Source organism: Drosophila kikkawai, chromosome 2R, assembly GCF_030179895.1.
Source record: "Drosophila kikkawai strain 14028-0561.14 chromosome 2R, DkikHiC1v2, whole genome shotgun sequence".
In the NCBI taxonomy this organism is placed as follows: Eukaryota; Metazoa; Arthropoda; class Insecta; order Diptera; family Drosophilidae; genus Drosophila; species Drosophila kikkawai.
The window spans coordinates 10,308,038-10,321,569 of NC_091729.1; the positions used below are offsets into that span (position 1 = coordinate 10,308,038).

A 13,532-nucleotide genomic window follows, 5' to 3' on the forward strand; every position below is an offset into this window, starting at 1 on the left:
AATTGGATAGTCAGTGTGGCCAGAAACAGTGTGGTTTTCCCCTAAAAAATCTCAAATCCATTAAATACGGTATTTCTTGATATTCGAATCGCAGCCACACTCAAGCCACATCTGATATTCGAACCATAGCTGATATTCGAACCATCTCTGTTCACCCAGATCCACAAATTAAGTTATGAAATAAACAGATTAATTAATTTTGTTTTCCCCCTAAAAAATCTCAAGAACCCAGAAAATCTACGCTTTCCCGGCATCTGGGCACACTCAAACGCTGAAACCCTCACGAACGCGCAGTCTGGCAACGCTGGTTACTCAAGCCTCGAGATTCAAAAATGCTAGCTGACAATGGCTGCCTGCTCTGAACCTCACTGGTCATAAGACGTAAGAAGTTACGTAAGTAGTATACAAAATGTAGCATACTTTTCAGATTCATTACATATAGTGGATGTAAACTTTTTGTATGTTGTATGTATTCTTTGAATTTTACGCATAATTCATGTAAAATACACTAAGTATAAAATGCTAAAAAATATTTTAATAAATATAATTTTTAAACGACTAAATTTTTTAGTCTCAACTTGTATTTAATCAAAAAAAGCTAGTAATTCAATCTTTTCATGTCGCATAGGTTTGTATTCTAGTTTATATTCGAACATCATCTCGTGCAGTCCCGCTTGACTGCAGCTTATGCTCGTAAAAACTTTTTAGTATTCATGGTTTTGGCATTAACGACAATTATGGCAGCGTTTCGTTTTGTTTTTCTTCCTCGCCAGCAGCGACGCCGGCAGAGGAGAAAGCAGCGCTTCCGTTAGGCGTGGCTGCTCTTCCTCTGCTCAGCGAAATAAGATGGGAGCAAGAAAGTCTCCATGAAAACGCCAAAAAGAGTCCACCAATCAGCGGCAGTTTCTGTCGGCCAAAGAGCGACTGCGTCAAGAGAGCGCGAAAAAGAAAGAAAAAAGTGAGAGAAACCAGTTTATGGAAGGGCGTCGCCAAGGGGGAGTGGGGGTGGCTGATAAAGATGGCCGTCGGTAGAGAGAAAACAAAAAGAAAGCGAGGAAGTGGAAGATGCAGAGGCAGAGGCAGAGGCATCGCCTCAAACTCAAAGTCACAATTATGGGGCACTCATTCATTGCGGTGTATGATGCAAACAGCACACTTGCCCGCCGCCCCAGTACCCCCACTTTCTCCTTGTTTTTAAAAGAGTCTGCTGTACAGTTGGTCTTCCTTACAAGGAAATTTCTTTAACTCAAAATGAAATGGAATGTAGGAGTAAAGCTACTTTTCTTTCTAAATACATTTCAAATTGGTTTTATCTTTAAAAGTTTGTTTTTATTTGATTTGAATTTGTTTAACAAATTATAATTTCGTATTTACTTTATTAAGAAACTTAATTGTGACAGCCAGATTGTGTTAATTTTCTTTTAAATCTTTGTAATCCTAGTAAACTTAATATTATTTCCAAAAGTAAAATGTTTTAAAGATCTTGGCTTTTTAACACACGAATTCTGTTTTAGATAAGTTTTAATGTTTTAGTATAGTTAATAAGTTATAAGTTATATATTATAACAGAATAGTTAAATACGATTTTACTCAATTCAATAATAAAACAATTTAAAGAAATGAACTTAATATAATGCTAATAGTTTCCATCTTCTTAAAAAATATTACAAGTATAGGTAGGAGTTTTAGGGTTCCTTTGATATTTCCTAATAATAAGTAAGATATTTCCTATATATTTCCCATTAATACATCCTAAATATTTATTTTAGTGTGTACATGATTAATCCCCTAAATAAATAAATAATTGAGGTTCATACAACAAGACAGATGCTGTTTCAAAATCCAATACATTTCTATATTATAATATATATGTTTTTCGATTGATGTGTGTTGCTAAATTGGTATACTTGGGGACATCGATTCCAAAAATCTTTTAAAATAAAGAAAATAAATAAATATCGTATATAATTTTTTAGCAAGAATCAAGTGTGTGTAAAATCTGGTAAGTTACTAAAGAAGCTCTCCTGTTTGCACAACTTCCTCCTACATTGCGTTTAATCAGGAGCTGTTTGGCAGCAAAAGGAGCAGAAAATGAGGGAGTGGGTGCCGGTCTCCTAGTTGACGAGTTAACAGCAATTAGACGTCGACGCCTCGCGCTGGATTCGCTTTATTGGAGGTTTATTGAGCGGAATCCTCGCCACCTCCGGCTCCCTTTGTTGGTAATTGTTTTTCGGGGGTGGCTTTTCGGTGGAAGGGATGAGGGGTGTCAGTTGAGTTCACCCGCTGACATTAATTGGTTGTGTACGAGCCAATTTGGCGTAAAAGGCGCTAAATTGATTGCCCTGCGGTTTTAATCGATGCGCATTCATTCCAAATCACGCACATTTATCACCCGTTGAGCGGCAGCCACCCACGCATCCTGCCTCCTTTCTTTTTTGGGATACAGAGGAGATATCAGAGAGATATAGTCGGATATTAGAGAGGCAGTGTCGCATCTGCGCCGTTTTATAATTGCCGGCAATTGCTGGTCGCTTCGGGCAATTAACTGCGAAACTCGGAGGCTGCCGAAATCAAAACGGCCACTGAGACGGCCTTTTCCGGCAGCTTCTGGCTATAAAAACCCGTTATATAACCGGACCTCACTTTGCCGGAATTCGCAAACATGCGATTCCTACCTGGCAATTGTTTTTCCTTTCATTTTCCGCCGTTTTTTGCAGCCACTTTTTGTTGCCTTGCCGTTACGCGGAAGTCCTGGCTGTTTTTTAGCCAACGGATTGGCAAGAGGTAAAAAGGATAATGCAGGAGAGTTTCCGCGGAAACGCCTTTCGTAGGGTTATGAAATTTTACGCAAGCTGCTGCAATGCTGCGGAGGAGGACCCGCCGTCAAGGTCTCCGACGCAACTGGACACAAAGGGGTTCTGCAGGCGCTGAAAGGATTTAGCAGGAAGTTTCAGCGCAGCCTCGCAGGATGTGTCCATAATTGCACCCAATGAACGCATAATCCCCGCATCATCTCCGCAATTTGGCTGAAGAAAAACCTGAGAGTTAGGGCTAAAAAACGCAACCGGAGGACAAAAGGGAAATTCGCCGCTGACTTGTTGACTTTGCAGCCTTGGCAGGATCTGGCGAAGGGCCGACAGGTATGGCTAAAGGATTCGCTAAGCCCGCCCCCGCGCATCCAATCGGGGCAACTTAATTGCCAGAAATTCTCAAAACAAACGAAAACAAACAAATAAACAGAAGGGGGCGATGGGCGAAAGGATTGGAAAGGATTCAGGATTCAATTAGCCCCTTGCCAGATTGACTTTCTGCGGATCATCTGGGGTAATCGCAGTTAATCCGGTTACTGGACTTCGCCTGGCCCGGAGACAGAGCGCGGTATCCCTTCTCGCGGCGCAGGCAGAGTCCACGGCGGCGTGTCCTCCTGGCAGAAAGGATTAGGGGCGGAGCCAGTGCAGAAGTCAGTTGCAAATGCGAAAGGATTAGAGCCGAGGGAACGAGTGAGTGCAGGTCAGCAGCATCAGCAGGAGCAGGTCCTCGGCGGTTTCTGCTGCGGGTAACGCCCAGCGAGCCCGCCCTAATCCGTTTACGCCTCGAAATTAATGCAAACATTTAGAAGGATTATCGCCCTAAAGGGGTTGACTGGCCCAGATCCAGGTCCTGGTACCGATCCTCCGATTCAACTGAACTGCGCGGGCAAGAGTTGGGCCCGGCCATAAAAGCATGATAGGATTGCTAATTCGCCGCTACTTGTTGGCCATTCTCCTGCCATTGTCCCGCAGCGGATTTGCCAATCTCGGCTGCCACTTGGCTGCGGTTCGGCCGGGTTTCTCTGGCATGGAAGAGGTGTCTTTCGCCCTGCTCCTGTTAGCGTATCAAAAGCCGCGGCACAATTATGCGTTTCAGGGAAGTGATTAGGCCGCAGATTAGAGCCAAAGAGTTGACAATATTTTGTGGATTAGTCTCGGACTAGGACACACAGGTATGCGCTCTTCCTCTCGCGCTTATCATTACTGGATGTAAGGAAATGCAGATCCTTATCCGTAGTTAGTCGGATCTACATTTTGATCCCTCTCAAGGACACCAGGAAGTGGCGCGGTGCGGAAGTGCTGCAGGACACTGGCCTCAAGTGGGCCGCCCAAAAGGATCGCCGCAATCTCAATTAGCAGGCGCCAGTTGCCCTCGAAGCAGGCCCACCATCAGTCAGACATAAAAAAGATGCTGGCAAGGAGCTTGATAAGGGCCACGACAGATACAGATATGTATGCACTTGAAGAAATAAGAGTCAAGTTGAAAAAGTAGCACGAAATGTTGCACGATTTTCAAATAACTTTATTTATTGAATCTTCTTGAAATAGTCTTTAGATACATCTTTTCAATTCTAATCCTATAAGATAGTTTTAAATTTACTCCCTTTTCATACTTAAATTTCTCTCTCTGCACAGATACTCTGGATAGGAACTGCAGTTGTCCATATGAACATATCTTAAGTGCCTGAGAACTGTGAAGTGAAGCAGCAATTATGTTGTCGTCGCTTTGATCTGCCCTGGCCTCGCCACTTGGAGATACAAATATGTATCTGCGGCTGCATCTGCGGCTGGGACACTCGGGACTCGAAGTCGATTTCCCTGTTTAAGCATTTTTTAATTGTATGCTAATTGATGGCATCCATGGGGTATTTTGGGAATGGGAACGGCAACTTCCCCCGCTATCCGGATGCGGGATTCCCAGCTGCCAATGGGGATGATTCCTCTCCCATTCATCGGGAGACAGCCATTTTCCTCAGAGAACTCTATTAAAAAGTCACAGCTAAAGATACAGATACATTTACAGCGACAGCTACAGATACAGATACAGATGCTTGGATGCATTAGGCGAAAAGCGCTTAGTGTTTTATGGAGGATTGAGGGTCGTAAACGCCTAATCCCGCTCGAATTCCGGCTAAGATCGCACAGATCAACAATCTCTTGATTTTTAGCATGCAAAAAAGAAAAAAGGACATGCCGAAGAAGGACAGCAGAAGCAAACGCAAATGGCCTGTGAAAAAGATGAACAAAAATCACACACACGATACACCGAGCAGGTCGAAGGTCACTCGGATCGGTGGTTGCGGTGCCGCTGCTGCCGTTGGCGGTTGGCGTGGAGGGAGGAGCGCTGACCTTGGGTGCTGTGCTCCTTAATCGGCGTGACCACGGCCGCAATTAATTCGCCTAATTTGCATGTCACTCGGGCGGCGGCTTCAAAGAGCGAGAGGCATCCCCCGCTAATCGTGTGAATCTTCGGGGGAATTCTTCCGGCGCAAGGAGCTTTGATCTCGTACCTCAAAGTATCTCCGCCTTGGGATCCTGCGGGTTTCCGCGTATCTGCGGCTGGGATGTGACACATCCTTAACCAAGCCAATTTCCAGGTTAACCTTGTGACTTTGTGACTTAGTTTTTTAGGCCGGGCCCATAAACCGATTATTTGTAGCTGAAAATGCCCGCTTTTTTACGATACAGGATCTAGGGATCTGCGGATCTAGGGATGTAGGGATCTAGGGAAAGTCAAACGGTCAGTTCAGTTCTAAAAAATATATCGCGCACCGCAGCGAGTCAATTTTTTTACGGCCCTCGCAAGAAGGCAAGGTCAGGCCATTCTTTTCCGCTTCCGAATTCCGCGAATTGCGAATTTTTTTGTCGAAAATCTGGAAACCTAAAAATCTGAAACTAGAACTAGAATTCCAATGCAGTTTTTTTATGCCGCCTAATTTTTATGGCCTAAAAAACGGAACCGTAGGCCGCGCACAAAGCCGGCATAATATCATCTCTTCAGCCATAAAAGCCAAAAACCCAGCGGCAAATCCTGTCTAGGTAAGGCGAAGCGCTAAAAAAAACACAACACGGAGAGGCTAGCGCGCAAAAAGAGAAAAAAAGGACAAGGGTCTGGCCAGGACAAAGAGTCCTGCTCGAGACGCGACGTGAAATTCGAGAAAAAATGATTTCATTTTTTAGAATCAGTGCGCGAAATGTGAGCAGAGCTCGCAGAGAGAGCAGCTAATGGTGCCGTGTTCCAGGTCCTGCGGCTTTACGATGGCCATTAAAGCCCCTAAAAAAATAACGCGAAAAAAAACGTGAATTGTAAATCATGAGCGGAGAATGGATGCGGGTCGCCGTGGGTCAGGAGGGTTCCCGGTTCCCGATTCCAGGTTCCAGGCTCTCGAGGGGCAAAGGCAAAGTCAAACCGCAATAAAGTTGACACGTCGTGCGCAGGATCGGAGTCCGGAATCTGTAATCCTCGGCCACATAATGTATAGCAGCGGCATCGTTCTATGTATCTGGGTCCTGTATCTATCACTATGTGAGAGCAGCGACAGTGTGTGTGTATCCAGGACATGCGCAGAGGAGGTGCCACTGCTGGCAAGGAGTCCACTCGCCACACCAGTGATTGCCGCAATCATTCTAGTTTCATTATCTGGCCTGCAGATTTATGGTCCTATTTCTCCCCCTCTCCAACCTACTCCTCCCCCTCCTCCTCCTGTGGAAACTGTGGAAATGACCCGAAACTTGCATCTCTTGGTTGGCCACAGCAGATCCATCAGGGTTCGTCCAATTGATTCGACCATTTTCCGGCTACTTTATCGCCGCTTCCACCATTCAGCAATGCCATTTATTGTGAACCCTGACCAATTGCAGTCCGATTCACCCCCCTGGCAATGTACATCATATGGAAATGTTGGCTAAATAGAGCTCGCCGCCCCCCCAGAAATTTGATTGTCGCGATTATCTGGCCGTTAATATCCATGAAAATGATGAGGCTGCCAGAATGAATTGGCGGCGATCCGATAAACGGCGCATGGTCCGTTAATGGACAGCGTGCAAATTGGCAAACATCCATGGAGACATGGAGACACGACTCATAAATCGGTGGACACATGACGCATGAATATATATCGAATATCGTGTATATATATGCTGGCAACAAACGAGTTCCATCTCGGGATGCTGTGTGTGCGTGAAACGTGTGAAATTATTTCAGTGCTGGCATCATCATTTTACAAAGATGTTTATTCATTGCTGGCTGATTGCAAAACCCCCGCCACTTGCGGCTCGTCTATTTGGCAGAATCATAAAACGTTTTCAACTTCGTTTAGCGGCTTGAGAGTCTCTGGGCTTAAGAGTGCAATTATGCTGGGAAAAACGAGGGGAAAATATAGGTTCAGAAAAGGAATAGGAGATTCACTATTCCTTGGTAATGAATGGTTGGATATCCTTTTTATTTGATAGTAAATTCACACTGATGTGTTAAGTTGAGCCTACTTCATGTCCTTGTCCTTCTTCGTCATCTATGCAAGATGCTATAATGTATCCTTTAGATACAAATAAAATATTTTAATATTCAATTTTCTATTTCAAAACTCAAATTCATTTGATTTAAGTTTCTTATGATCTTCTTAAAGCTTAAACAAATATTCCTTCAATTTTTTCCAAGTGTTTTCTCCATACGGAGTCCAGCTCTGGGAAGTAGCTCTTTCTCTTCACGGCTTTTCGAGGGGTTTTATAACAAAACCCCGAGATCTTTGGCCAGCTTCAGATCTTGCCGTTTCTCTCTCTCTCGACGGCTCTGATGATCACTTTATATTCATTGACAGTTAGTGTGAAATTCATAGCTCATAAATCGATGGAGAGTCCGAATTGCGGTCGTCTTTGGCCACAAAAGCTGCCTTTTGTCGGCTCCGGATAGCTACATAGCAGCTGGGCCGGGAGGAGAGGATGCCATAAACCATGTAGTAGAGACCAGTTCAGAGGTGCTAATTCACTATTAAAAGAAATCAGGGACTGAAACAGAAACAGAAACCGAAGACGAAACCCAGACCAATCCCTCACTCATCACGCCCCAATAAAACTTAATTTTGTTTGCACATCATATGGCAGCCCGAGCCTTGGGCTGTTGAATAATGCATTGTTTTTCTTATGGGAGCGAACGTGGGAGAACTTCGCATGAAGTGGCAGCCATTCATGGCTCAAAAACACACGCACACACACACGGCACAGAATGGGCTATGTATCCACGGAGACGCACATTGATTGCCCCCATAAACGCTGGATGTGTAGTATGTGAGCTCGGCTTCGGGTTCTCGGGCTCCTCGGGCGGAGACAATGCCGAATTAGAGGCGAGTGCCTAATTGATAATAATATCGCATTTATTCAGTTAACTCTTTGAGCAGCTGCCTCCAGCAGAGCAGGGTAGTGGGAGTGCCAGGGGAGTACCAGTTCCCAGCTGCTTCTCTGTGCCAGCCTAATCCTCGCTACGGCCATTTCGGCATAATTTTCCAATAAACAACTTGATGATTTCTGTATTTCAACACGCCTTAATCCCTAATCCCCACATGATTAATTGTCAACCTGCACGAGGTAGCAGTAGTAGTAGCCACCACCGTTGAGGCCATGAATCCTGCAGAGATTTTCCTGTTTTGCTATTTTTTAATTTACTCGGATACTGGGATACTGGGATTCCCCCGGGGCAAAGCCCTGGTGTGGCGCGTATCTTTATTATCAAATCATAAAATGCTGCCACTTGTGTGCGGGGTGTTGCATCCCCCAAAAGGATACCGAAGGATAGCACCAGCCAAGGCACCAGCAGTGCGGGAAAAGGGGTGCGACTCCACTTCATGGACCATTTTTTATGCCTCGCCTGGCAAGTGTCAAAACATGTTTTGATGCCCAGGCGCTCAATTAGATATCAGATAGAGGCCCGGGTTCAGGGGTGGCTTCCGTATCTGTATCCTTATCCTGTATCTCTCACTCCCCTCCGAGTCCTTGCCTCTAGCTGACTTTGGTTTTTTAGCTGCGGGATTATGAGCAATTGACACCCCTTTGAGCCGGGATGAGCAATTGAAACACATGTTTTGGCCCGGCAATTAAATCGGGATTTGATTCCCAGCAGGACCTGCCTGCTCTCTCTCTCTCTCTCTGTCCTTGCTGATGATTTCTCAATTATGACAATCGTTTTGGCAGCGCAGAGAAAACAAACATAAGGCCAGGGACAACAGGAAGGATATAAAGAGAGCGCCACGGGTGAGGTGACAATTAATTAGCCGAGCCCAATCCGAGGACACTGGCAATTGATTCCGTTTTGGCAATGCAACCTGACGCGTGGCAGGGAGTGGGCCAAGGCTTCGGCCCAGCGGGGGTAACAACTCATCCTTGCCCCGATCTGCCCGATTCGCATTAATATGCCATTGGCCGTAACTCCCTATGTCCTTTTGGCTTGTGCCAAACCCCCGTGGATCTCCCCTGATTTCCTGATTCCCTCGTTCTCTGATTGTGGGTGGCCACTCCGAAGGACACTCGGCACTCGCTCCGATTTTCCACACAGCTTCCCTACCGAAGGTCGTCGCTCAGGGGAGAGCAGTCAGTCAGAGAGCAGCTGTCTCTGCCAGGTTTCTCCATGCCTAATCCGAGCAGCCAGGTTTATGGTGACTCAGGTAAGAGCAACTCCCTCGCTCACTCGCTCACTCACTCAGCCACTCCCCAGGTAGAACAATAGATATGTCGTATACTTTTCAGATATTTTGTATTTATTTTCGATCTCGCAACTTAATTGCTACTTAATAGCATTACATTGGGCTAATCTACGGCTTTATGGTACAATCTTCGGGAATAAATAGGCAGGGACGAGGTCTAACTCTAGTTTGTACAATCTTTGGGGCATCTTCAGGGGATCCTCGGGGTCTTCCAGGGCTTACGCCTCAGTCTTGTAGGGCTTGAAGAGCTTCGGCTTGGGCTCCGCAATCACCGTGGTCGCGGGCGGCGGCGACATGTCGGAGGCGGGTCTCTTGGCGCTGGTCATCAGCAGTCCTGGGGCGGGCAGCGGACTCGTTGTGGTCATGGGAGGAGCAGCAACAGCCACGGGACTCCGGTCGAACACCTTGGCATGCTCAGAGCCCACCGGCGACAGGGAGAGCGTGGAGGAGTGCGGCGACGAGGAGGACTGCAGATCCAGCGGCGGTGTCTGCGTCTTGGGCACACTACCACTCAGACTCGGATAGCAGGCGGAGGCGGAGACGGAGGTGGGCATGGCTCCCAGGAGGCCGGCGGCAGCTGAACCGGAGTAGCTGGAGCTGGCGGCACTGGAGCCCATCATGTGCGGGTGCATATGAGGGCCAGCGGCGGCGGGATGTGGCGGAGCTGGGCGCGACGGGATGTGATAGGGCGCATACCGGTACTGTCCGTACGGGGAGGGAGCATGTCCAGCGTGTCCCGGCATGGGCATACCGCCCATTCCAGGCATCGACATCGGAGGCATGCCTCCGCCCAGCATGGGGTTCGTGGCGGCGGCAGCGGCGGCTGCAGCGGCGGCGGCGGCTGCTGGAGCATACGGAGGATACGGCATCCCAACGCTATTGGCGGCCGCTTGCAGGATGGAAGCGGCGAAAGCGGGGTCCGAGTAGACGGCGGCGTACGGCCAGGCGACGGCGATGCGCTGGCGCTTGTCCTTCATGCGGCGGTTCTGGAACCACACCTTGATGGTGCTCTCGGGCAGGTTCAGCTGGGCGGCCAGCTCGCAGCGACGGGGCCGGGAGACATAGTTCTCCTTGTAGAACTCCTTCTCGAGGCGGGCCAGCTGGTCGCGGGTGAAGGCAGTGCGGTAGCGACGCACCGAGGGATCAGCGGGGATCTCTGAGCCGCGGCTGCCGTTCAGGGAGTTGTCCGGGCTGGAGAGGCATTCTATAAAGCAAAAGAGAAGAGTCTAAAGTTAGTTTCAAGTCAATTGAAAAGTGTTCTTTCTTGTAACTTACCATTTGGAGAGGGAGGCGGAGTCTGGGGCTTGCCATATTGGCTGGCCATCAGGTCGACGACCAGGGGCTTCTGGTCCACGGGGCTGCTGTCGTGGTGAGCGTGGTGGCTCTCCATGTTGTAGGTTCGGTATCCGTGCATCTTGGCTGCAGAGTGTCGTAGGTAGTTGTGAGGTTCTCGGAGGCTTTTCAAAGGCAGAGGCAGTTGTTGACTGTGCGGCGGTCACAGCTCGAGTGTGCCTCTCTCAGCCATCCCTCGCCCTTTTATACCTCGCCCGCTCCAGGCAGGCAGCGCGGCGCAATGGCCGCCGTCGTTGCGCCAGCCAATGGCAGGCCAGTGGTGCTAATCTGTGCGGTGCAGAGCGGATGCTGAGCGGCTATTACGAGGCTGGCACAAAGAGGAGCCGCGCTCTCGCTCTCGCGGAGATTTGGTATTCATAGCGGATGAGCGAATCTTTTGTCTCGCCTGTCCGCAGGCGGCAGCCACCCCGAGAGCGAGCGGGACGGGCGGGCCCCCTTAATAATGGGATTTTATCGGCTTCATCAAGAATGATATGGCATAATGCCGCTCAGTCGTCGGAGTTTACTGAGTTGCTCTGTTGGGCCTGGGTCGGTGGCTGGCATGGCTATATCCCTCCGTGTGTCCCCTGCCTTGCACATACATATATTTATCGATCGCCCTTTGCCAGCGAATTATTTGCGCTTTTATGAAGTCTTAATATAATGCCGCACGTTTAACAGCCTCACACTAGCCGTAGCTACTCCCCAGAGCTCTGGCTCCGAACTTTTTCCATATACACAGGGAGTGGGAGTGGGAGTGGGGGCAGGACCCCGCCCATAACCATTGCGAGATAATGGCTGGGTTCCAGGAGGAACGGCCCCAGTTGCTGGGACTTAATTTGAAAAGTTTTCGCTTCGGTTTCGTTGGGCAAAACATTTATTATGATGATATAATCATGCCCAGTCGGAGGCAACTGTACCCCGTGGAAGGAGTCCTCCTTCCAAGGGGGGGGACACCAGGGACACCAAACAGTTTTGCGCAAAAAAAGGAGAACAGGACTCTACCTGCTGGGCTTGAGCTGGGGGGATTAGGGTTAAGTCAGCGCACAAAAAATAACCCAGCAAAGCTGTGCTGCCTGCCCCGGGCTAGGGATATGTCCAGCTAATCCCTTCGACATCATTATTATGTGTTTTTATGACTTTCTAATGAAAATCGGGAACAGGATCGCGGCTCGAAGATCTTGGGATCGGGGTACCAAGTCAAGCCCTCGGCTAATCCCAGCAAACAAACAAACAAACTGGGTTAGAGCCTGGAATCTCCTGACTTTGCAACCCGGTTTTTGGCCTCTAGTCAGGGTCTCTAGCCTGTCCCCTGTCTCCTGTCTCCCGGAATTCCATTTAATTCCGTTCTCAATTGAAAGCCAGGAAAGTAGAGCACAGCGTGTTACCAAACTCTCTTCGATTGTTCAAGATGCGGCAATAAAATCTAACTCGAAAGTGAAACGATGCAAAAAGGAGGTGCAGGAAGAGGGAAATGCGGGAAAACTGGCCCAAAATTGACTAATAATCTGGCTGATGGCAAACGGATTAACACAACGCAAACACACAGACACACACACAAGGCGAGGAACCTTCGATCTGACCCACTTTCCAGTTCCTCGTTTTGAGACTCAGCCAGGATTGCCATTGTTATGCAGTACCGGGTAACAACGCATCCTTCTGGCCGCTCCTGCGAGTTAGTTAAAATTATTGGGTTATATTGCGCCGCAATTTGCATTGGCATTAACTCGCCGAGGCCTACCTACGGCCGAGGCAGAGATTCCGCGGCGGAGGTGACCTGCCAAAGGTAGGTCCTCCGCGACAAGCCTTCTTGGACGAACCCTAGCCACAACCAACAACCTTGCCTATTGTGTGCCCCGAAGGAGCCTTTGTCTTTGACTCGCCAACCAGGCTTGCCTTCCTTTTGCCTTCCCTTGGCTTGGCTTGGGTTAGCGACAGTAAATACCCTTTATGGCGATCGGTTGGGTTAGGCGAAAGTGTCGGGGCAGCAGGTAGCTCGGCCAGGACTCGACTCAACTCAATCCCTCAAGTCCCGATCCGCGAACACTTTCAATACTTGGAAGTGCAGTTCCAGCGATTGTTCTCAGCTTTATTGCACATTCTGCCCTGACAAAGCGCCGATCTCGCTGATTATGCCCGTCATCATGGGAAGTAAATGGCGAACACACTGCGGCTTACAATAGAAATGCCAACAGAAATTCGCAAAATGCGCAAAATGTGCCAGGGGAAGGGCGAAGGGGCAAGGAGGCGAGAGGCGAGAGACGAGAGACGAGGCAGTGCAAAAATGTTGGCAATAAAAACGGCAAACGCGAATTATGCTTGATGATTGAGTAATTTCTGTAATAAAACAATTACAACAAAAAGGCAGAGTATTTTATGATGATTGCCTAAGTGAATATAAAGGAGGAAATCTTTTAAGCTTGCTTTATTCATGGGCAAGTTGCCAGTTGGGAAAGTGTTTTTTGGCTGGGGTTTATATATTTTTTAGCTTACATTTTTGGGTAAAATGTAACAGCTTACATGTTATTTTAAAGTGTGAAATAAGCATACTTATTGAAATAAATACTTTTTATGTTAATTCGAAACTTATCTAGGGAAATGTGCTGTAAAGTTTGTGTCAGTTTGATGTGGGGTTGTGAAGATTTGCCATGTTATTTAAGGAGGTACATAGTTTGTTAAGGCTTAAAAGGGGAAACTG

The 13,532-nt window shown here is 47.8% G+C and overlaps 1 protein-coding gene across 1 annotated transcript; it reads right to left on the reverse strand.

The window, feature by feature from the left end:
• Window positions 1-9,652: 9,652 nt before the first annotated feature.
• Window positions 9,653-10,982, reverse strand: eve (even skipped). The gene is made up of 2 exons (XM_017171561.2): window positions 10,778-10,982; window positions 9,653-10,706 (listed from the first exon to the last, which is right to left on the reverse strand). Exons 1-2 carry the CDS (start codon window positions 10,914-10,916, stop codon window positions 9,721-9,723), a joined length of 1,125 nt encoding a protein of 374 aa, XP_017027050.1. The 5' UTR covers window positions 10,917-10,982; the 3' UTR covers window positions 9,653-9,720.
• Between the last annotated feature and the right edge of the window lie 2,550 nt (window positions 10,983-13,532).